At 40.2% G+C, this 25,603-nt stretch overlaps 2 protein-coding genes across 2 annotated transcripts in view; one reads left to right on the forward strand and one right to left on the reverse strand.

The window, feature by feature from the left end:
- The window catches only part of COL14A1 (collagen type XIV alpha 1 chain), a 116,149-nt gene extending 107,741 nt beyond the window's left edge, over nt 1-8,408 (forward strand). The window contains exons 47-49 of the mRNA XM_039715386.1: nt 3,793-3,870; nt 4,800-4,955; nt 6,331-8,408. Coding sequence (XP_039571320.1) covers nt 3,793-3,870; nt 4,800-4,955; nt 6,331-6,653 — 557 coding nt within the window. The 3' untranslated portion in view covers nt 6,654-8,408. The remainder of the gene's footprint in view (nt 1-3,792; nt 3,871-4,799; nt 4,956-6,330) is intronic.
- A 1,586-nt stretch (nt 8,409-9,994) lies between these two features.
- The window catches only part of MRPL13 (mitochondrial ribosomal protein L13), a 29,040-nt gene continuing 13,431 nt past the window's right edge, over nt 9,995-25,603 (reverse strand). Inside the window, exons 6-7 of the mRNA XM_039715385.1 lie at nt 25,330-25,451; nt 9,995-10,422 (exon numbers count right to left, since the gene is read on the reverse strand). Of these exons, the coding sequence (XP_039571319.1) occupies nt 10,398-10,422; nt 25,330-25,451 (147 nt within the window). The 3' untranslated portion in view covers nt 9,995-10,397. The remainder of the gene's footprint in view (nt 10,423-25,329; nt 25,452-25,603) is intronic.

Consider the following 25,603-nt stretch of genomic DNA (forward strand, 5'->3'; position numbering starts at 1 on the left):
CTTTTCTTCTTTTTGGTTTCCAGTTATTTTTATAATACATGGGTTGTTTTCTCAACTTTGTGGAAAAATGGAAAAGCCATAGTAAAAATTATTCTGAGGCACTGCTAACTTTCAGATGCTGAGAAAGTGCAGTTCTACTATTGAATGAACTTCAGTTCTTATGTGGTCTGAAGTGCTGAATAAAACTTAGAGCTACTCAGCCTATTCCACTATGATTAAAGTACAATAAATACCTAAGCTGTCACTGGGAAAGTTACTGTTCTCAAGCACAGCTTCATCCTTATTTGCTTCCTGGCTTCATATGAAAGAGCCAGTTAAACATGTGTTATCAAAAGACACATTTACAGCTGTGATGGCAAAATTTCAGTGGAATTAAATGGAACTTCTGCCAGTTTTGTCAATTAAATATTTTTATTTCCAGTTTTAGCTTCATCTGGATTAAAAAAAATAAAAAAAATCACAACCATGTGTTGTTTACACTATGCTGACAGCTGAACATCTTGAAAAGAGGACATTTTTGATAGTAGTTTAATTTTTATTAAGTGCAATACATAGTTCTCCTCACAGGACAGTACTCTCTTAAAGACAAAATTAGATAAAGAACACCTGAGATTTCCATTTGTGCAGATATCATGGAAATCTATTTTTCTTTGCTAGAGAATTTATTCATGAGCTTGGTGTTGTTTTCAATAACTGGTGCTATCAGAGTTATCTTTAGTGAAGAGTTGGAAATAATTGATTTCAGTTGCTTGTGGTCTCCATGGGTCTTAAATGAAGACATTGCTTATTTTGGATGGGGACAAGACATAAACCCACAGTTAGAATGAAGGGGAGAGACAGTTTGATGGTATTGCTGAAGCATGTCCAGAGCACAAACATGAAAGCAGTTCCTGGGACCTGAAGCATCCTTAACTCAAATGGCAAGTTTTGAGACACACACACTTTCATTCTGAGGGCAATTAACTATTGCAGTAACCCACAAGAATGATGGTTCTCTGGCTGGTTTTCTGTCAGCCATGCTCTGCTGGCACCAAAGATGACTTGGGTGAATTTTGAATATTCTGCCATTTATTAGGAGTGAGCTAAGAGGTCCGTGATTCCCTTAAGTCCCTTAGGGAAGCCCGTGGCTTTAACTCATGAGCATTTTGCCTTAGGACATTTTTGCATCAGTGTTTATGTTCTCTTTAACTTGGATAAACTTTACTGGAAATCAAACTAAAAGAAACCCGATGCAGACTTTTATCTTGGCCTTCAGTGTTTGCTTTCAAAGGTTTGCCTTGCACAAGAGATTCATAATTTATTCTAGAATGGATGTTTTCTTCTTAGCCTGAGTAGATTTGTTCCATGTTTAGCATTTCTTATTGACATTTTATCCTGTGAACATCACATAGGAGTGTGTACTTCTGTGTGTGTTAATAATTATAATTGAGTGCATGGCAGGCTGTGATTTCAAAACATTGTGGCTGCTGCCTTTGAAGTCACCAAGTAATGTTACCATGCAGTAGGATAAGCAATGGTCCTTGTACTGAACAGCTGTATAGATTGCAGATGGTTGTAATGGGTCATTCTCAGGAAAAAAGCAATTCACACAAACCGACTTTGACTTTTGCAAAGGGCAAACCTTTCCCTGCAGGTCCTGTGGGGTAAGAGACAATTTGGACACACTTACCTTGTTACCAGGCCTGCAGTACAGAGAATTGCAATAGATGAGTTTCTGCATATGTTTGAAGCAAGCCAGGGCTAAGAAATTTCAAGCATGTGAAAAAGAATCACCACCACCACCACCACCCTTCCCTCAAAGTTATGCAACTGGAGGAAATAAAACGCAAAAAAGGGAAACAGGCAATGCCTTAACTATGCCAGGACAGTGGCAAAGAACCTTGTAGAGGTAAGGTAAAGAGGTGATCCATGCTTTAGTTAAAAATTATGTGCTCACTCTGGATTTACTGGTTGCAGTGGTGTGACCTGTGTTTTCCATGTAGTTGGGTCAGACATGTTGCCCTAGAAGCCTCTAGTTCCTGCAGAAGACACAGAACTCCTCCTGGGATACTGAATCCACTTCATTTCAGCAGACTCATATTTGATAAACTTGATGTGAGCAATTCTTTGCCATCAATGGGTTTTAATTACAATTTTCCCCACACTTAGACTTTTTATTTACTTATTTGCTTCCATTACAAATTAGCTTAAGAAGGTAAAAAAAGTTCTGTGACTCCCTGAGGGGAAACCTGATGAGGAGGGGCTGAGGCCACTTGGTTTGTTCAGTAAGGAGACTGAGGAGAGACCTCATTGCAGTTACAACTTCCTCGTGAGGAGAAGAGGGAGGCACAGGCACTGATCTCCTCTCTGTGGTGACAGTGACAGAACCCAAGGGAACGGCCTGAAGTTGTGTCAGGGGAGACACAGGTCGGATATCAGGAAAAAGTTCTTTACCCACAGGGTGGCTGGGCACTGAAGAGGCTCCCCAGGGCAGTGGTCACAGCACCAGCCTGACAGAGCTCAAGAAGTGTTTGGACAATGCTCTCAGGCACCTGGTGTGACTCTTGGGGATGGTGCTGTGCAGGGCTGGGAACCAGACTCAGTGATCTTTGTGGTGTCTTCCAACTCAGCATATTCTGTCCTTCTATGATTCCTTGCAAAAATGAGGTGTTCTCCAGCTGTTTTGCCCTAAGAGGCAGCAGTTACCTGAGCAGAGAGGAGGAAAGGAGCCCAGTCAATTGGAACTGCAGGTATTGTCCCATCCAGGGCAGCAGCTGTTTTCTTTCTGCTCTGTGTTGATGAAGGTGCCATGTATAGACTTTGATTTGAAAGCAGGGAAGCTGTGAAGCCAGGAGAGCAATTACCAGTGCTGGGAGGGAGGTCTGGAAAATGGGGGGGAAGTCCCACAAACCAGCCAGGATTTGGTGTCTTTAAACCATCCAAATCAAACACAGACTTTATGAGAATTTCCAAGTCACCAGTGGAAACTCAGGGTCTGGAATTTATAGTTTTGACACCTACTATAGTTCAACTCTGCTTATTGTGATGGCTGCATATAGAAAGTGTTTTTATAGGATGCCATAGTGGCAGTGCAGAAGGAGATGGAAAGCTGGAAGTAAGCAGTGCTTTCTTTGAATTACCAGATTTGTGATCTCCACAGATCAGACACAAGGAGAGAAATTTAGTGCCAGGAGTGAGTGGAGGAGCACAACTCACTGGGTCTGTCTGTTGGGATATTAGAGTTTCAAGACTGGGAAACGTCTGGATTAGGCTTTACTTGGGGGGGTCAGATTTTGACTGTGATGAAACTCCTTTCTCATGTTTTAGCAAGAAACTGCCACAACTGGTAACAACTCTCTCCATGAACAATCTTGTGCTGTACCACTCTTTGGTGGGTGAATGTTTGAAGGAAAATTTTCTGTAGCACCAACATTTTACTGTTTTGGGCCACACAGTAATTTATAGCTACAAGGCTTGGAAGACTCTTTTGACTTACAATAGTTGCACGTTGGTGTAGTCCAGAGGCAGCTTTCCACAGGAAGTGCAGCCTGGAAACTGGCTGATGCCTCTGCATACCATCCTGATGAAACCACCATGGCAACAGGAATGTTTAAGACCCCAAGAATGACATTTCCCCTCAGAGGCTGTCAGGAGAGAGATGGAAAAAGAACCGAATAATTTTTAATTTTCATCTTCTTCCTTCTCTGCCATCTGTTTTTAGATGAAAAATAGCATATAGAACTATACTCCTGGCTAAATAATAAATACTACTCACACTTTGAATAAAAATGTGACTGAATACTATTTCCTTAGGTTTACCAGGTGAGAAAGGAGAGAAAGGCAATCCAGGTGTTGGAACACAAGGACCCCGAGGTCCACCAGGATCCACAGGTAAACTTACATTTGAGGCATCTGGATTAGACCATTCTGACCCACGTGTGAAGAAGTTTAGAGCAGCTCTGTCTTTCTCCTTAAGTAGAGTAGCAGAAGAGTAGCAGTTCAGGCACTTTAACTTCATAACGTTCTTACTATGTAATATCATGTTGGGATATGCCACATGATGGTGTTGCTTATCACACAAGTATTTGCATTTTCCCTATGATAAACTGCTTCCCCAAGCCCACCTTTTAAAAATGTTCCATGTATTTTTTTCAGACATGGTTTCTAGAAGGGGAAAAAATTAATCTAGACTAATTACATTTGTTTTCTGATTGACTTAATGTCATACCTAAACATGAGTTGACAGAGAAATGTATAGTAATTAAGCACATGATATCACATGGATTTATATTTAGGTCCTGAAAAAGCAGAGTGATAACCAGGTCCTGTTGAAACAGGAGTAAAATTGCACTGACCTCAGGAGGATATCCTGGCTGTTGGACACTGGTCTCAAGTCACAGCATTACCCAGAAACTCTATTGAAAGGGAGTAGGAGGAATCAAGAGCTGTGCAGGCATCCAGGGCTATATTTCCCCTGAAAATCCCTTTCCAGAAGTCTGATGTTTGGTGAAACATTTGCTCCAGTTCTGCCTAGAAGCTCTCTCTGGCAAGGAAAATGAAGCAGTAACCAGAGAGGAAGCTCATTGGAAGTGGGTCTCCTCTCAGGCTGCTGCTCTGTCCTCCTTGCCAGAGGCTGAAGTCTTTCTCTCAGCTTGCCCAGGGGAGTCAGAGCCAGGATGCCTTGCTCCTCTCTTAAGCTGTCTCCTGGAAGTATTTATTACACAGTTAGTGCCATGTTTTCCAGGCCAGGAAAGATGGCCTCATATCCCTGCTTTCATGCAAGACACTGCACAGATGTTTCATCTCCCTGTTCTATGCAGGACCTCCAGGAGAAAGTCGAACTGGCAGCCCGGGACCACCAGGATCCCCAGGCCCACGAGGTCCTGCTGGTCACTCGGGGTCCCCGGGCTCACCGGGTCCTGCTGGGCCCCCAGGGTACTGTGACCCGTCCTCCTGCGCTGGCTACGGCATGGGAGGTGAGTAGCGAGGAGTCGGTGAAGCTGCCGTTCGCAGAGGTGTGGGGGGCATTTTCTAACAGCCCAAGTGAGATGGAGGCTACCAGTGAAACTTGCACTAAAATGTGGTGGCTCCCTAAAAACCTGCGTGTCCAGTGTGGCTCTGCTTTGTGGGACTGCAGCATGAAGAGAAGGTGACCCAGCGTAGTGACCAAAGGAAAGTGACCACCGTCTGATCCCAGCCTGTAAAACCGATCCTGCCTAGTGGGTTTTGTCCTGTACATGTTTGTGTAGCTGTATGAGCCTGCTCCATCTCAGTATTCTGTGTTGAAGCCCTACCAACTCATGTTTGTGACAGCAGAGTTTTTACACTTGTAGTTTCTCAAACGTGTTGCTCAACCTCCCCTTCCATGTGCCTCTGAGTGGCATGAGAGCATGACCCTTACTAAACCTGTAGTAGTGTAACATGGCACAAGGATGCACGTGTCCATCATTAACCAGTGAAGCCATCTGGAGAAAATGATTCCTTCTATATCTTCTCTGTATCCTAGTATCCTACTTCCCCATCTCATTACAGCACGGAGAGGCCATGGGAAGAAGTTAACACAATTGCCAAAAATTAAATCACCCAACCTAAAATCAAAATTAATTAGTAAAGCACTAAACTACAAATGTTATGCATAAGGCATATTTGTTTGATGTTTACAGTTTAATCTGCCCCTGAGCTGATTTGTATGTTTTACTTACCTGAATGTTTTTGTTGTCGTCTCTTCCTGTCCTTTTCTTCTCACTTCCCCTCCCCGTTGTTCCTTTCCTGTTTTAAGGCCCAATCCCTTACAATGGCTACCAATCCAGAAGGTGAAAGGCTCATTCTGGTTCAGGTCTCATTGGGCTGAAGGTCAGAGATGGATGCTGAACTGCTCTGTGCTTTCCAGCAACGATAATGACTACCACTAATGAACTTACAGCTGCTGTACATGCACTTGGCTTCCTGGCACTGCTAAAAATTATTGCCTGACCCATTTTTGCCTGCTACTCATGTATTCTAGCGCATAATTGGAATAAGCTATAGCAGGCAGAGTGTGCAGTGTATAATGAGCACAGTGTTACAACCGGACATTTGACAAATTGTGGTGGTGGTTTCCAACTAACTTGGCTGTCTGTTGGTGGGTTTCCAATTGCTCCAGCTTATTAATTTTGTTAAATGTTTTCATTGTTCCTTTATGTGAATAAAAGATTTGTATTTAAAGATTATATATATATATATATATACTCACACACACGGTATAGAAATATATCTATATATAAAATGTCAATTTCCTAATGAATGCTTTAATTTTCTACTCCCCTTCTCCTGTGTTAACCGTATGAATACTCTTGGTGGTGGTGGGTTAAGGTGGATACGGTGAGCCAACTGATCAAGACATCCCAGTAGTGCAGTTGCCACATAACTCCTACCAAATCTATGACCCTGACGACCTTTATGATGGTGAGCAACAGCCGTACGTAGTTCACGGGTCCTACCCCTTACCATCCCCATACTCCCAGTCCTATCCATCACCTCATCTTGCTCAAGCAGAGTTTACTCCTGTTCAAGAGGAGATGGAAGCCGCTGAGCTGAGATCCCCGGGAATCAGTCGCTTCGCCAGGAGGATAGCCAAAAGGAGTGCCAAGACCCCAGTGCACACAAAGGCCAACGGAAAAAGCCCCCCTCAATGAACTGTTTAAAAAAGGGAAACATTTTATGCACACCTGCGTTTGGCCTTTTGCCCCAGTGCCTCACCTGTCACTGAAGATGTTTACAGGCTCTTATGTTAAAGGAGAGAAAAGTGTACATGGCCAGTTGACACAACAAATAATGGTAATTATCTTGCATGTCAGAAGTTTAGTATGTTAGTGGGTTGGTGCTAGCTGATGATGAAAGGTCACTTGTAGATCTTTCTCTGGAGTACTGTTCACTCTTCAAACTGTATCTGAGAAATGCATCTGGCTAGGTGGTGTACATAGAACCATTCATGAAAGTTAATGTTTTGTTATCCATTTTTTCCCAGCTCAGTACTTTCTCTTTGTTTTGGATTAATTGCTTTACTAGCAGAGTAACCTGACTAAATCCACTGGAGAACAAAGCATCAGGTGTCCTTGCACCCCAGTTATTATCCTTTTGTAAAGATTTCTTACATTACAGACCACTGTTTTCTTAACTCACCTAAAATAAATACACAAGAATGTTCCGTGGGAGCACACTGATAATTTATTGTGAACCTCTTTCATTTCTGTTTTGTACGCAAATAAAAGTGGCAAGCTTTTGTATGGTAATTCTGTATTAATTTGATTTTTAACTCAAAACAATTGCATTAGATCTTCAGGGGACAGAATGTAATGAGAAGGAAATACATTTCCTATTTTCAACACTTTGGGGCAACAATTTTATTTTAAAGGCTGTAGTATAAACATTATTTAGTCTTATTTTTTAAATTGTATATGGACAAATGCAGAGAGTAACTGAGGTAGTTGTACCAACTCCAGATGTGAGATTCCTCATGTCAACATGCCCAAGTCAAAAGACTGGCAGGTGTAGTTGGGATGGCAACTTGGGATCAGCTAACGAGGAGAGGAAGGCAAAACACCAACCCATCTTGAGCACAGAGCAATTAATCATCTACAAACAAGGTAAGTTAAAAAGAGACTCAATAAACAGCTTTGAAGAGCACTGGAGACTGAGCAAGATTTAGCTCAAGAATGGCCATTTAAGTTGAAAGCATAGGTCTGGAACACTTTTTCTTCAGCCCTTTACAGACATGGAGAGGCTGTCCTGCACATCTCAGGACCATCCTCCTGCTCACCCCAATTGGGAGGCGGTCTAGTAATATTCCACAGTAAAGAAAAGCCTGTCAGGTTTGGCCTCTGGCTACTGCCAGCAGCTCCCTTAGCTCACCAGGAAGAAGATGAATAGGTACCTTTAGTGTGTAATCTCCAATTATCTCACCTAGAATTCAGCTTCATTAGTGGCACACGTGATCTGCAAATGTGACTAGCAGGCTCTGGCTGGGGGCTGGATACCTTCCTAGGTTCTTTCTCTTTTCCAGTAACTCCTTTCACCTCTGACTCCACCGATTTTCTTGGGGAAAGGCAATAAAAGTTGATAGAATGTGAGTCGATTGTCATTTCATTACCTGCACTTACATTTAAAATAGAAGGTAGAAAAGTATAATGTAGTTATGGGCTTTATTTTTTGGCAGCTTAACCCCACTTGACAGAACACTGAGGCCCCAAGTGAGCATGGCTCTCTTGGCCACAAGCAGGTACCACAGCCTGGCACATGCAACTGACACTCAGAGGTATTATTAAAACTAAATACAATAATGCCTGGGGTCACAGGGTTAATTTCCCTTCTGGCACTGGCTGTCAACACCCACATTAATTTACCCCAACTGCAAACTCTCTCTGCCCCTCCCTGGTCAGCCCACTCCCATCCATGTTCTACTGACACAGCTCAGAGTTCTGCTTGAGATATGCTGACCTGTGGAAGTGACTGAGAAGATCACTGATGGAAAAAAATCAGCTTTCAAGCAATTCTGCCTGTTTTGTCTTTGGAAGACTTGGGAGTTTCTTGCTAACAGTGCACAATATATTAGTCATGACTGGCTGGCCTGCAACACTATATCCAAATATCAGGTTCTTTTGGGACCACAGAGAGTGATGAGACCACAGGGCAACACCAGGGACGTAGGGATACAGCATAATCAAACTGATCAAAATAAGGAAATTGGTGTTATTTACTCCATGGAACAGCCTTACCAAATCCCTGAGGGTGCCCGTGGTATGCAGTGGATGGCACCTGTGCTATGCCAGTCCCACAGCTCCCACACCCCACAGTCTCCTGGGCTGGGGGAGCAGCTGGAAGCAGCACAGCCCCCCCTGAACACAGGGAATTTGGGTGCTCTGGGCCTGAGGGATCCCCCGTGCAGGACACCTCCACAACTGGCTGCCACTGCCACCTCCTCCTCACACCACATGATGTACATGGAGTGACTTAAACAAATTACTTGGGGAAAATAAAGTGGCCATACTCATTCAAATTTTTTAACTATTTACATACTAAAGCACAAGCTTCAATTGCAGTAGTTAATTTATTTTAACTTTCTATTTACTGTGCCATTTACTGGCACCAGGCTGACCAGAATGCTTCTGGTATCATTAATCATAGTCACTTGCTGGACCTATCTTGGTAATATAGAGTAACTAACTAGTTACTCTCTGCTCTACCCAGTTATAAAAATACTATTCAGGAATTGTATGTTTCCCAAAAGAAGTAAGACACAGTCAGTCAAGATTTTCTCCAAAATCCAGTCTCTAAATAATCAAGAGTGTCTCGTATTTTTTCCAGACCACCTAAGAAACTGAAGCTGCTGACTGAAGGATTCAGCACATGATGAACAGCTGATGCCACACACCAATAAACTGTGTGCTGTGTCCTTACACAGAAAAGAGCATTTACTGCAACCTAGGCCTGTCAAAAATACTTTCACTAGTTAATGCAGTGTACTAACTAACTTGGAAGTGAAGGCTGCGCATTCACTAGATAGGAATCTTTCCTGGGATAAGCCCATCTGAATGTCAAAGAAAGGCCCAATACCAAACCATTATTTCACTTAATGAAATATGTTTATAAATAAACAACTGGTTTTCTTCCTGTATGATGCTTGTATGAAGCAGATGTAGAACACTCAAATTCTCCTCACCAGACGTTGTAATATTTGGTAAATAACGTATCAGCATTTCCTACAACACAGAAAGTAACAGGTGCTTTACTTATCTACAGAACAGCTTTGGCTTGAGGGTTTTCAGAGCAGGAAAGCAGACAGGAATTTCAGACAGTGAAGTGAATTTTGTGACTTTTTTTGCATCATTCAACACTGAAGTTTGATCTTCTCATTTAGTTTTCATAATGAAAATGTTTCTCTGTTCTGCAATATGTTCCTTAAAGCAGGTAAGGCATGTTCCTGTGACTTGAATGAAAATCAGACTGAGGCTGAAGCGGGGAAAAAAGGAGAAGTATCTCTCTGTTGATCTGCCTTTAATGCCTGTTATTTCAACAAGTTCTTTAAGGAACACTGGTTTGTCAGCAGTGAGCTACTTCATTGTAGTAGTCAATGTACTGTTTCTATGAGATGCAAATACTCATTACAAAGGTATTAATTCTTTAATAACAGTATCAAATCAAATGTCAGTAAAAAACATCAGATCATACAATGCACAGTACAGATGGCATTCACAAGATAATACCTAATCTTAGCTGTTTCAAATACAGGAATTTCTGTAATCTTACCAAGTCAAATTTGCTAACACCTGTCAGAAACATTCAGCATAGAAGGGCTGACTGAGCTGCACAGATGCTTCCACATTAGAAGAATTTTCTTTGAGGGAGGAGGGACACTCCTGATGGCACTTCTTTCATTCTTATTACTTTCTTCGATAATCTTTAGGTCTGTGGGGGAAAAAAGAAGTATTTTAAGAAATGCATGTGCACTACAGTGGCTTTGCTTTAAGGCTGCAGTAGCAGCCTCATCTAGTTTTATTTCCTTACTTGGGTGAAGTTTTTTTTAAGAATATTTTCTGGATTACACAAATAAGACAGAACAAATCAAATACATTTACTAAGACCTCTAAGAATTTACAGACATCAGGACTAGTTGGTCACTCCTATTTTCCTAAGCAAAACAAAAAACCATCTTGAACTGAATGCAGTCTCACAGGGCTTTAAACACAGGCACTGATTTGTCTCCACCTTCAAAAACTGAATAATCCATGCATAAGGTGGTAAATTTTAGTTAACAGCACAGTCCAATACAACACTACTAAAATAGTTAAAACTGATGATTTAAAAAAACTCCTAATTTGAACCTTGAAAGTTCTACAATCCCCTTTGCTTGGATGACAGATGTGGAAAACATTCAGATAGAAGCAGTCTGCTGTTTGCAACCCTCTGTGATCTCCTATTCAGGCACATCTCTCTCCCTGCCTGCCTGCCACACATCCACTGGCTGCAGGAACTACATTCTTCCTGAAACTACACAGCTCAGGCCAGCTTCTGGCTTTTAGAATGTTGAGTTTGCAGACTAGATGCACATCGACATCCCTACCATGCCCTGCAGAGAAGCTGCACATCTGGACTCTGCCCAGTCACTCCCAAACCCCCCGTGCAGGTCAGGGTCTCTGGGGTGCCCAGTGTTTGTCCAGCTTGGCAAACATCCCACCCACAGCCACAGCCTGCGGGAACACAACACCCCACTGCCCCTCTCATGTGGGCATCAAAGCAGCCCAGGGAACTCACAGGACTCAACAAGACAGGTATTAACAAAGGTTTTAGAGACAGCTAAAGGAATACAGGGCCAGATTTGCCGTGAAGTTGAACGAAAAGTTCTGGCACACAGGAAAACCTGCAAACAGGTACAGTAACCAAGTTAAATTTCCAAAGGTGGTACATATTATCTGTATTTCAGTTCAATAATGGAAATGAAAAGCAGACAGCAATAGAAGCAGACGGCTTACTTTAAAGACTGAGAGTTTAGATGGCTACAGAGATGCCACACAGAAATCAAAATCCAATTTAGTCCTGTGTTGCAGTTTCAGAATTTGCCAAGCAATAGCTCTGCAAAGCGCAATCAGCCACACAACTCTTGTATGAGCCCATAGGTTCTCACATGAAAGCAAGTCTGGAATTCAGTTTGTGTTATTTCAAGAGTAGCATATAAAATTGTGTGAATTTTACTGAACAAGTATAAAGAAGACTAGTGTTCATGCTGTGATGAATCACAAAGCTGCTCTGTTCCCCATTTAAACAGCATATTCTGTATTAGCATTTGGACTTGTGTCTTTTGTGCATGACAGAACTGCTGCAAGCACCATATATATTGTTGACATACTTGCTTAATGTTGAACTTGAATGTACTCAATGTTTGATGGCTGGTGTGCACTGGGAAGCCAAGTCACACTTCCTAGAATCCCAGACTTCAGTACTTGGGGATATTCATAGAATCAGAGAATGGTTTGGGTCAGAAGGGACCTTAAACATCCTCTGGCTCCAGCCTCTCTGCCACTGCGCATTTTGTTACTCACATCTCACCCTGTATGCCAGAATAGGTATTTCATTATATCAAACTGTTTTGAGTAGAGTAGTGAGAGTATTGGATTTTGAAAAATTCTCAGCAGTGACTTAGAAGTTTTACCACTACATCTATCCTAGACAGGTGGACATTGCTGTAAGATTTTAGGCAACGCAGCATGGCAAAAGCATCATTGTCATGCAGCTTATATTTATTACTCTTTCTTTTTAGAGACCAATCCTTTCTCTTGTACATTGTACATTTTGCATTTTTCTATGAATGGCTCCCTTAAAACTTCCATCTAGGGTTATGCTGGAGTGTTGCAGAGCTGTAGGTCTCACAGCACTTTGTTCTGGAGTGAAAATATTTTTTTTCTTGCTTGCTTGTAATCTGCATTTCAACTTTAATGCTCATTGTCTTAAAATTTAAATGCATAAAAATGCATCAAACACTGGACTCTTAGTTTGCAGTCTTATAAAGTTAATGAAGCTTAAAGACAGGATTTTCCACACTGAAACACTTGTATGAACAAATACAAAAGTTTTTAAAGCCTTTTCTATTGCCACAGTAGGCTTTTTATACCCACTAGTACTTGGCTTTTGGACTGCTTTTGAAGAATTCTTGGCACCAGGAAAGCTAAGCCTTGGAAAACACTGCCTTTGGCAAAAGTATTATAGGCATTTTGTCAGGCGAAGAATATGAACCCACAAAAATGCTGTCTACTCAGAGAGAATTATGAACCACTTGTGAGCATCAATGGGTAACTGCTCATTGATAAGTGACACAAATCCATGTGAGAGTCTTCTTCTTTGATGGCAGTGCTTTTGCCTGTCCTCAGCAAAGGCCTGAGTTTATGCTCTTGGAACAAAGGAAATGCTATCTCCTAGAACAGACAGTTCAGAAATTCACCCAAAGGCAAGACTTCACACAGCTGCTTCTCCTCTTCTTTTTACTTTTAAAGTAACATTCTTGGGGGAAAAAAGCTTTGTTGGATAGTGACAGGAGACTCCAAGACAAAGGGAAATGGGGGAATGTGGGAACCAATGTCTCTGCAATCTATGCTGAAATGCAAACTATTATGGGTTCACTGAAAATATGCAACATTAGTCTGTGCAGCAGACGTCTGCCACCAAAATATGTAAAAAATATTTGTCTCACTAACATTTTTATACTCCACATAAGAAGTGTTAAGACAGTTCTGTGAGTTCTAGGCAAAGTACTCAGCAAATCAGTAACCCATTTGTTACAGGAGGCTTCTCAGTGCTTCTCTCTTAAAAAATACTTCACCACTGAGTAAAAGGCACTGAAGAGCTGGTCCTAAATTCTGATTACAGCTTTTAGATCTGTTAAAGCTGCCCAGGGAAGTCATGGATTCTCTCTGAAGACACTCAAACCCCACCTGGATGCATTCCTTTCTAACCTGCTTCAGGGGATCCTGTCTTTCCAGGGGGGTTTGACTGGATGATCTCCTTAGGTCCCTTCCAAACCCTCACAATTCTGTGATCCTATAAATTCTCCCAATTTTTATCCATACTCACAGCTATCAGAAGAAAAATACAGCTGATGTAAAATGCTGACAAACCACAGCCACTGAAACTTACAGAACAGATAAACCTGCACATATGTCCAGCTCCTAGCATAAGCTTTTGTGATGGAAAACAAAAGGCTCTTAGTGGTCCCCAATATATTTAAAGTAACATTCTTGGGGGAAAAAAGCTTTGTTGTATAGTGACAGGAGACTCCAAGACAAAGGGAAATGGGGGAATGTGGGAACCAATGTCTCTGCAATCTATGCTGAAATGCAAACTATTATGGGTTCACTGAAAATATGCAACATTAGTCTGTGCAGCAGACGTCTGCCACCAAAATATGTAAAAAATATTTGTCTCACTAACATTTTTATACTCCACATAAGAAGTGTTAAGACAGTTCTGTGAGTTCTAGGCAAAGTACTCAGCAAATCAGTAACCCATTTGTTACAGGAGTGCTTCTCTCAGTGCTTCTCTCTTAAAAAATACTTCACCACTGAGTAAAAGGCACTGAAGAGCTGGTGCTAAATTCTGATTACAGCTTTTAGATCTGTTAAAGCTGCCCAGGGAGGTCATGGATTCTCTCTGAAGACACTCAAAACCCACCTGGATGCATTCCTTTCTAACCTGCTTCAGGGGATCCTGTCTTTCCAGGGGGGTTTGACTGGATGATCTCCTTAGGTCCCTTCCAAACCCTCACAATTCTGTGATCCTATAAATTCTCCCAATTTTTATCCATACTCACAGCTATCAGAAGAAAAATACAGCTGATGTAAAATGCTGACAAACCACAGCCACTGAAACTTACAGAACAGATAAACCTGCACATATGTCCAGCTCCTAGCATCAGCTTTTGTGATGGAAAACAAAAGGCTCTTAGTGGTCCCCAATATAACTGGTAGAGAGCTTCCCAAAACTCTGCAGAATTAATGTATTTCCTATAAATGTTCTCTTTTGCAGAGTGTAGGGCTGGCATCTGTATCAATGTTGAAAAAAACCAATGGACTGTGAGAGTTTTCTTATTTACAGGAAAACAGTAACTTCTTTGCTCTGTACTCCACTTCATGAAATAAAGACTGAGGTCACACTAAACCCTAGAACATGAAGGAGTCCTGCCTTTCTTTATGGACATCAAAGATGACTTGAAGAGGCTTGTGTCCTTGGGCTAAAGCTTGCCATTGTAAATTCTCTCTCCAGTATCTCTGCAGATTTCGGAGCTACAGTTATGTTTTGAAAAGCACTGCAGAGTGTAGTGCTGGCACCTGTATCATTTAATTAATACTGAAATTTGGTGAGCATACATGTGCTTCCCTAGCAACTCCAACCAACTCCAGCATACACACCCCCCTTTGTGCAGCTGCATAAAACAAGGTTGTCTGTAACCTAGGTCAGTTCTCTGATTCTCCATTCTGTTGCCACACCAGCAGAATGGAGAGGCAGGAAAATTGATGGATTATTCTTAAAACTGAGCCTTATTGCCAGAAAAAATGCTCACAAAGCTATGACCTCAACCTCTGAGCATCTCAGATGGCAAACACAAACTAAGAGCACAAAAAGACCTACTTGCATATCTGCAACTATGATGGGACCCCCCACCTCACAGAATATTCAATATTCTTTTTCAGTGTGATGTGAAATATCCTCTTTCAAGGGTATTTTTCCTGTGAGGGAGGACAGGATACAGACCTTCTGCAATACTTAAATGTGTTCAACTCTCAACTCCTGGAGTGAATATTTATTTCAATCAATTCTGAATAGACTCGCTGCACAGCTCCATCTTTATTAAATTCTTGTCAGCACATTCCAGCTATGACGTTTCCCTTTGCCTAGCAATGCTTTGTGGAGGTAGAACAGCCTCAGAAAAAATAAAATAAGAGGGGTGTGTGTTACTCCATGAAGGTCAAATCTAACTAATCACTAGTCTGTTATAGTGCAACTAACTTGATTTCAAAACAACTTCACCATCTTATTTCTAGGCAAACAAGCTAAAACCTTGCAGCATCTTATAGCAGACAGGTTAGCATTACTAACTTCAAAGAAATAATAAAGGTAAGGATGTAGAGAAATATATGACACTGTCTATTCTATATATACAGCAGTTATTTTACAATCCAGACAATACTTTATAAAATATTTTCATTTTTAATGACTTAGAATACCTCTTCAAAACTATGTATTTTAATCCAAATGACTTTGTTTCTTAGAACTTCTAAATGCATTGGGATTAGCTATAACAATATAATTTGTAGTCAAACATTGCCCTTCCTTCTTCCAAAAGAAGTGACACACCTCCCTAGCTTCTTCTACTGCATGCTGCTGATAAACAGCATTTGATAACATGACCTTATCTTCTTTCAAGCCCAAAAGCCCTGGATAGCCATTTCTCCACAAACAATCCCTACTCACACAGCTTTGCTGTTACATTGCATTGTCTGAGACTTTTCAAAACAAGTTTTATGAAGTCAAATCTCATGGAACTGTTACAGTCATTTGTGTGCTTGCAAGCCTGTGTTGATGACTGCTAATGCTTTCAAACCTGCCTCTGCTGAGGAGTCAGACAGTGCTGCACAGTGAGTGACCTGTCATCACCTGCTCTTGACTCAGCAAGGCACACCTGCTGTGGAAGCTCTGTCTCAAATTGCAATTTTCTCTTCACCTGCGGGCAAACATCTCACCACTGGAGCACATGACCAGAGAGCCAGAGTTCCCTGGAATTTCTGCACTCTCAGCAGCAGTAACAGGAGTGTTCAGAAAGGATTTACTTCTGTATCAGCACTGCAAAAGGTCAGTGCCTTAAGGCTAACTAATGCCACAGGCTAATACAGTGACTGAGATGAGAGACGTGGTACAAGAGTAAAATTTGAAGAGTTTGAATTAGAAGGTTTAGAATTCTGTTAAGATTTTACTGCTTCCAGGAATGAGAGAAAGCACTCCAGATGCATGAAAACCCCCTTAAAATTAATAACCATCCTGTAGGAAAGGCACACCCGTCTATTTCATTCACAGTCTGTACAACACTTGGTATTACCTGAAAAATTTTACATCTAGTAGGATTCCCATTTGCACAGGTTATTCATCAAAAACAAAACCAAAATGCACTGGTCTTAACTCACAGTTATCAATATGCTTTAAGAGTAACTCACCCCAGAGGGTTTTACATCTGTGGCTGCTATATAGCTTTTTATCCAGCAGCCTTTTTTCCCCTTTCCCCCATCCTGTTCCTGAACAGTGTAGTGTTCCCCAAACGGCTGAAGTAGACTTCAGCATGACTGTGTAGTTCTATAGAAGCTCTCCTTGACGTTCATATACAAGTTTCAAGAATTTTAAGAAACAACAAGGATAAAATCTCTCCAAACTTAGCTGAAAAACTAGAACAAAGAAATAATTGGTATTCAAGTACTTCTAACTTACCCCTAATTTTTAAAGTACTTAACAAGTAATATCCACTAGCTCATAAAGGTCTCATTTAGGGGAGTTTATAAACAACACTGTTTTGAATAGATGACAGACTGGGGAAGACCAATTAGTGAAAAGATTTTGTGGGCTGATGATGCCAACAAAATCTTTTCACTAGCCCTCAGTCACTGTGATCCTGTTACTTTGTGCTGGCAGGCACATTTCATCTGTATTACTGTGATGCTCTTCTCCACAATTCTGGAAATCAACATCACAGGAATGTGGAATTATTGCTAACTGATGACAGTTGTCTGCTTACACAGAATGGTTCTATGGCTCACCTTTCATATCTGTTTATTAAGGGCAATAGATGGCTTTTAGCCTTTTCTTATAACAAAAGGTTCCAAATAATTTGGTTTGGTCTAAAATTAGCATACAATACACACAACATGAAATCTGTTGTCTATCTGGCACACATTTTAGGATTATTTTATGAATAAACTCTGAAATTTTGAGTATTTAAGATTGTTTTTATAGAAACACTTCAATACACAGACAAAATTTACTGTAAATTCCAAAACAAGAGGAATATATGTATTTTTCAGGAAAACTTTTCAAGTTGTGCCAAAGTCAACAGCTATTAGCTATTAGGTAAGTGGACTATAGCTAAAGGGGATTTCTGAACACATTTAATCTTTTTCACTAACAACACTAGTAAATCAAAACCCAAGGATCAGACATTGCTATCATTCCCTGGAAAACCAAATTATGTGGTTACACTCAAACATCAACAGTTTGGTGCTGGGGTGGAGTGGGGAGAAGAATCATTCTTCTGCTCAAGGTGTACCTATTATTCCATGACAGCTCTATGCCTCTGGTAAAATAATCAGTGAAATAGCTCACGATATTTCAAATATCACTGAATTTCCAGTTCACACTGTGGTCTATTCTAAATCCTCAGTTCCTCTGCTTGGAGCACAACAACCGTTTCCATGTTGGTGGTGTTCTCATGCAGACTGTTGTTTTGCCTAAAAATAACATCTACAAGTATAACTTATTTTGCTTGGAGAACAAGCCACAGTAACAGAAGCTGCATTCTGTAACAAGAGTAAGAAAAGGTGACACTGCTATGACAGTACAGCTATAGTGATTAATCCTTTTATGCAGAAACAAAACTTAAGATGTGTATTTTGTGGCTCTCAGCTGCAACTTGTTTGCTTTTTTCTCCATAAAACTAGCACTTGTTGTGATTTTTAAAAACGGTCCTTAAATCAAGTTATCTGATATGCATTTAGGTACTCTATAGTGAAATGAAGAATGGCTTATTAAAATTTAAAATAAAGTGGCTACAACCTCAGTTTCTGTAAAACAAATTAAGCAAAATTGATCAAAGCTCTTTTTAAACTTACTGTAATTCCCTGATTTTAACCTTGTTTATATGAATTCTGTTTGGAAAAATATTTAAGATAAATCAATGGAATATACTTGTAAGCTTCATCTTGTTAAGATTATGCTTTTTGAAAATAGAAGGTTAGTTTTTTAGTAAAGTAGATATACTTTTTTAGTAGATATATTCTGCTAAAATCTATAGGACTGTACGCAGAGCAGCACTGTGCACTTGTATTTGGACAAAGAATTACATTATTCTCCAAATAAACAGAGAAGTGGGTGAAGGAATGGTGAAATATTTTCCAGACTTACTGTCAGCCACAGAAGTGAAAAAAGGGAATCTAGACATTTATAAAAGAGTGATTAAAAATTAATCTAACTCTAATTTCATCTGGGCAAGTAGTTCAACAGTATCATATACAACCATTCTCCTATTCCTGGTCAAATTTCCATTCATTTAGTCTCAATGCTCACGTATGAGATGAACAGGTTTTAAGGGAAGGGGAAAGTAGCTTTGGAACTTTCTTTTTGGGAACCTCTTCAGAAAGTTCAAATAGAAGGGCCCAATTACCCATTTATTATCTCTTACCTTCAACTCTTGTTTTAGAAACAGCCCAAGCTGCCCCCAGGTAAAGGGTATGAGAATCAGCAGCACTGATCAGTTTTAGGCATTCCAGAGAAAAGCCAGTAATTGAATTCAATAGGCTAAACAATCTGAACATGGATGTGGTGGATTTTTAAGATGACTGAGTTACTGACCCTTCATCATTAGTGTCCTGTTGCTGCCCGAGGCTAAAACCAAGTGTAGAGGAGAGCAATTTTCTTCTTAAATATCTGTGTGGCTTTTTGCACAGGAATTTAGATCCAGCTCTGGTAGTTTGAAATGTGGGACTTGGTTACCTCCAAATCTCCTCTTAAATGAGTTCATGTAATTTCTACCAAGAGGCAAAAAGGCCACAGAAAATGAACTGCCAGAGGGATTCCTCTAAGAGTACACTGGAACAGAACTGGCTGGATTGGCAGGACAGATTTTTCCTGGTTTATACAGTTTGTTTTTTAGGAAAAAGTAAGACTGGCTGCAGTCTTTTACAGAAGTTTGTGTTGGCCAAGTCTTCTCTCAACACTGCTACATGCTAGCCCTGCTTTGTGAGAGAAGATGAGCACTCAAGTTGAAGGGGCAATATGTAGACCAAGATAAAAACCAAATATTACCTAGGGAGGCATAATATAAAACAAAACACAAATCCTAAGACACACTCTACAACTGAAAAGGAATTAAGAAAAAACCTGGGGAAATTTAATTTGGCATTAAATTTTTAAAGGCTAATAAATAAACTTGAGATGGTCCTTACCAAAAATGGCTCAAGACCTCACCATCTTTAGAGATGGGTTTATGGCTTTCCCTCTGCTCTTCTCAAGGCAACTAGAGTGACCACTCCAAAACTTTTTCCTTTATTTTATCTCATATTTCATTGCAGGGAGTAAAAACTGCAAGTTATAATTGGTAACACAGCAAATCACTGGAAGTACTCCAAATGTAATTTCTCTATGAAATAGAATGTCAAGGGTCTTTTGGTGTTGGGTCCTCATGAAGTTATCTGGAGAAATTAGCAGACAAAAAAAACTAACAAAACCTGTGAGCATCTTGCACATATAAAAGTACTGTTTAGAACATCCTTTCAGGCACATAATCAGGATATCTCTGGCTTCTTCTTCTGTTCAATTACTACATTCCAGAAATAATCTGTGTAACTAAAACCAGAAACTTGCACTGGAAATTGCAGAATTGTGCAAGATACGTACTGCTGCAGTTCTTCTAAGAAAACAGAAAAGGAAGCCATAGCTGAAAGGATTTTTTAACCCAAAAGCTTTTCTGTTTACCAGTGCTCAAAAATTTGTTTGCTGGGAACACAACAGGTGGCTTCTGGTTGCCAAGTCTGGCAAGGCTGGCTTTAAGGACACAAAACTGGGTAGGAACTGGAGTGACAGGATATATAAGAGGATTATCAGAGCCATCTGCAGTCCACAGGCATCCAATATGCTTGTGTTTCATCACCTACTAACTTCTGTCTGAGAACATTGTGATTTTCTGCTTTCAAAGCCACAGAGTGCTGCTGACGAACTTCCAGGAATCTGTGTGCCATGGCATGGAGATGACAAGCAGTCAGTACTGGGACCCTGCCTAACCCATGCTGCTTAGCTGGAACAAAATCACAGCTTCAGACCAGGCTCTGCAAAACCCCTGCCTCAAAGCAGGATGTACAGTTGGGGGCAGAAATCAGGACAGTTACACAGAAATACAAACATTAAGAAGGTGTTTGGTTTTCAAAAAGCAAATTGCAGAGTTTACAATATATCAAGTTTTGAAAACTTCAAAAGTGTAGAAGAACTTGTTCCCCCAAGGACAAGCAAGCAGCTGTCTGGCCCGAGGGGAGCTCCTAGGAGGGCTGGCAGTGGACCAGGCACTCAGTCTGCACACCAGCACCAGCCCAAGCACACTCCATGCAATCAGACAGCTCTGCTTTCTTAAGGGAAACTCCCAGGAATGCATCCATCTCACTGCAACAACACAGGGCTGCTGTATCTGGTAACATTCTTATTTAAATACTTCTTGAAATACAATTTCCTGCCTTTAAAATTGTCTCAAAACACATATATACCCAGACAGTTAAACAACTTTCCAATGGTATGTAACAGGAAAATTTGCCCATGAATCTGAAGTACCCGTGCCTTCATGGAACAGAACTGTTTGCCTAGTCATATGTAACTGGTGAATTCTGTGATGATTTCTGTTTAAAACTCATTTAAAAGACATACAATCTGAAATTTCAAACACGCTTGAAATAAAGGTTTCATTCACAGTACAAGATCAAACTCTGTCAAAGGAACTTGCTTTTCATCTTTTTCATCTTGAAATATGTCTGGAACAGACATAATTTACTTTCCTGTATCTACATGGTTTTCCATTCCACTTACTTCAGACCTTACTTAGATCCATGGAGGATCTAAGTCAGAACCTTTGCACAAGCTGGAAGGTCAGTTGGCTCCAACTAGGGATAAAAGGAAAGAATGCTCAAGGAAAGCTTCTCTGACTAGGAATATTCTGACTTTTAATTTTCCACTTTCATGGAGCAGGATCCCTCTTGATGTTGTGTCATGGCAAGGTGATGGGAGAAGGAGAGGTGATGGGAAGGGTCACCACTCTGAAAACCAAACGCTTTGCTGGGTTTCCACATCTGTGCTTTCCTTAAAAACTGTTTCTCTATTTTAGTGACCCACTTGCATACTGTGTCTTTCTCTGTGGTGTATCCAGTATCCAACTACCAGCAAAACAGCCTTCAAAGAACCCTCTACAGCAAGACATTTTAACACAAAATATAGCCAAAATGTCAAATAACCTGAGCAGCACTGAGCAAGTTCTTAACATTCCAAATGAAAATTTACATTATTATTTCCAATGAAAGAGAAAAAGGGTATTTTCCTCCTGATATTAGTAATTTCTCATATAAATTCAGCTACTTACATTCATTTCCTATTATCTATCTTATGTCTGGTTTATACACAGTAAGGTACATTTCTTGAATATAAGCTTTAATATATAACCTCAAAGACTAATTTTCTACTCATAATTGTGTTTATCGGTATTTATAGACTTTAATCAAGCTCTGCTTTTCACTTGGTCTTTTCCCTTAAAGCATACAGGTATCTTAAAGGGCTAATATCAACTATTTTCTTTTTCTCTAGAAAGAAGCTGAACCACTAACACCTCTAACTCCCCCCTTTTCTAATCACCATCAGATATATTTCATTCCATTTTGAACATCTACTCTTCGCTAAACAGATTGGTCACCAGGCTCCAAACTTCATGGAAGATAAATAATAATTAAAACCAAAGTCACATAAAGCAGGAAGAATTACTGAAAACATCTGAAGAAGAAAAAAAAGACTTTAAAGCTTTTCTGTGTCCTTCATTTTCTGCTTCATTGTAAGGACTGCTCATACTGCATGGAAGCTGTGTATGGGCTCTGCAGAAGCTCACAGATCCAAGTCCACAAAAGGCTTTTTCCATCCCATGCAGAATGCAGGGGACAAGAACAGGTTACTCATTTTAGCACTGCATGTTCTCACCCAGATTTCTAAGATCCTAGTACAGAGTAACAAACAACAGCCCAAGGAAAAGCCAAACAGGACTAATAAGATTAGCAACCCAAGCACTGGGGTTTTTAAACACAGTTTATTAAACTATTAATCTATTTTACTGTGTTTGTTTACTTTCCCTATATATAAAGAGCCATAGAAGAATTTGCATCTGAAAGGGCTCCACTCAAAGAGGAACTAACTTCACCATTACATCAGCTTGCTCAGGAACTGTGCAGTGAGTTCTGAGCATCTCCAGGGCTGGAGATCCCACAGCCTCCCTGGGCAGCCTGTCAGCTGACAAGAATAAAATGACAAGGAACCCAAAGAGAAAGTCAGTTTGGAATTCTGAGACACAAGTGTATCTCTGCAATATTTGGATTTCTACAAAACAACTCATGTTCCCCTTACGTTTTCTCTTCTGAAGTAATTTTCATGTCACGTAGTTGTTTTCTCAGTACACCTCAAATTATCAGATTTATACAACAATATTTTAACCTAACTTCTCTTTGGTTTTTGGAGCAAAGCTGTCCATTTTCTGACTTGTTTTTAAAAGAATATTTGTGCTATATGCCTCTAAAAAGAAGACTATGTATGTACTTATATTTTTGTTCCCTCTACAGTCTTTTGCAGGAATACTGTAATAATGCCAACACTACTTCTTCCATGGCTTCACACACTGAAAAATCTCAGAACAGACATTCTGTTACCTCTGCATATTCACACACCCTTTCTTTAAATGTGTTTGATGCAAAGCTGTCTATTTTCAGACACTCCAGCTGGCATTTTAATCAGAACAGTGTGGGCACATGGCTGTGGTTCATTGTAAGTTCCCTTTTACAGACCTCTGTATTTTACTTACCACATCAGAAAGTTATTTTACCAAATTTGCTCAATTCTTCATCTTTTATTTGCCAACTAAGCCCTCCTCCCCCCCAGCCCTAAAATCTGAATGCCAGAGAATCAAAATACACTTTCTCATTCAGACAGGAAAAACATTACTATTTTTCCCATTACTTCATATTGGAAACTCTTCCCAAGATCAAAACTGGTAAAAAAGTGAGCTGAAGGTTAAATTATTTATCTGACACCAACAATGGTCTGGTTGCAGGCCAGGACAAGAAGCCAAAACTACAACAGTGATGAGCCCTACAGTTAGCAGAGAGAGGGAAGATAACCATCTTTATTCTTCTCCCTCTTCGAGATCTTACCAGCTCCTGAGAGCATAAAAGCAGGTGGGACAAAAGTCTGACACAGCAAGGGTTAAGTGCATCTCCAAGCCCTTAAATGTGGCTCAAAATGGAATAGCTGGTTGAAGGGAAACTTCTGCCCCAGTCTCTACACAGAGAGAATTAAAATTCTCCCAAACTCCCATTTGTTTTTCCCTACCCCACGTCTCTCCAACATTCTCTCACTTATTTTACACCCAGTATTCATTCCTCTCAGGCCCACCTATTCTCTGTTTTTTCTCACCATAATACCCACTTGAGCTCCCTAGCTTTCCCACAGGAGAAGCACTGGGCTGAAAGCCTCCAAATTTGCTGTATGATTTCTAAGGCAGCTGCACTCCCCAGCCCTCATAACTGGCAAGGAGTAAGACTGTATACAGAGTGCAGTTACCAGCAATCAATAGAGATGAGACTGCAGAGGAGAGAAATATAAAAAAAAGGGGATGCTTGTTTTCTCTGTGCTTGGATTCCTCCTGAGGGAATGTTTCAAGAAATTATGGGAGGGGAATTCTAACTACAGTAGTCTCCCTACCTGGAGATTTTTCCTAAAGTTAATACGCTGACACAAAAATATTACAAAACTTAGTTTGACAGCAATGACTAAATTAGATGACATCAAGTTTATTTGTCCTCTGCCACACACACCTGCAAGTCAACACAATTAAGGTGGCCCAGTCCTAAGGAGATGAACTACAGTAGTGTGTGAGGACAAAGAAATGCATTTTAAAAGCTCTGTCAGTATATTTCTTCGACAACAGAGATACTCCCAATTACTGAGCTAAATCTAAGTGGCAGCTCACCATTCAAGCTAAATTATTGTGGAGAACTTCTCTAAGTTTTAATACCAAACACAGTTACAGAAGACTACAGCACACCATAGGACAGGACAAGTTTATCAGCTTTACTGTAATGTACTGCAGAATTCTGGTCAATGGTGCAGAATCTAAACTTCTTCAGGGCTAATCTACTGAAATCTCACAGAAACCAGGAGGTCTCAGGAATTTCAGCTCCATTCAATATTGAGGATAAAAGCAAATATACCAAATTTCATCACTGACATAGGTTAGAAGAAGTCAAAACCAATCTCCCTGTTTCAGCTCAGAAGAGGCTGTAATGTATTTGCTGGATTCTGTTTCCTTTAACAGACACTGTAACACAGAGGTGCTTCCATTACACAGAAGGGATGTGCAGACTATTTTAGTATTATCTAAAGTGAGACGCCTAAGTACAAGTGATTTTTGATAAGCTTTTGAAAGTTTACAGACCTGAGTGGCATTTCCTTTGTCTATGGCTAACAGTTATGCATTATAGATCACATCCAACTCAAACCAGATAATGAAGGTTTTTACTTTATTTATTTTGATGAAGCAGGGAGTTGAAAACGTAAAATTTTAAGTAAAGCTTTTCTTATTTAAAAAAAACCAAACCAGAAATAGAAAATTTTAGCAACCATTGTTCTTTAATGGCCTTGTCCGTCCAAAAAAAATTACCTAAAGAGAAGAATGACTACTTTTTTCTTACTAATAATGTGGGAGCCTACATAATACCTATCCAGTCAATGTGTCCTCTTAAAAAAATCTAAGATAAAAAAAAAATTTAAGATACTTACGGAGTCCAAACCTTCGGAAAGGCAGCAATTTCTTCTGGTGTATATTCATCTAACCTCTTGGGGACTGCACGTGGCTGAGGAATCTCCTGTAGAAGGTTCTTCTCTATATCTTCTGGAATAACCTGAGACAGGTGAGAATAGTCTTAATTACATGACTGTTTAACAAACAACACCCCTGGCCACAAAGACAGACCAAAATTTGTCATTAGGACTGCATTCTTCATGCTAAGTGTTTGACCTAAATACACCCATTCATCTCCTACATCTTGGATCT

This window comes from Passer montanus, unplaced genomic scaffold (assembly GCF_014805655.1).
Source record: "Passer montanus isolate IOZ18808 unplaced genomic scaffold, ASM1480565v1 scaffold33, whole genome shotgun sequence".
Lineage (NCBI taxonomy): Eukaryota > Metazoa > Chordata > Aves > Passeriformes > Passeridae > Passer > Passer montanus.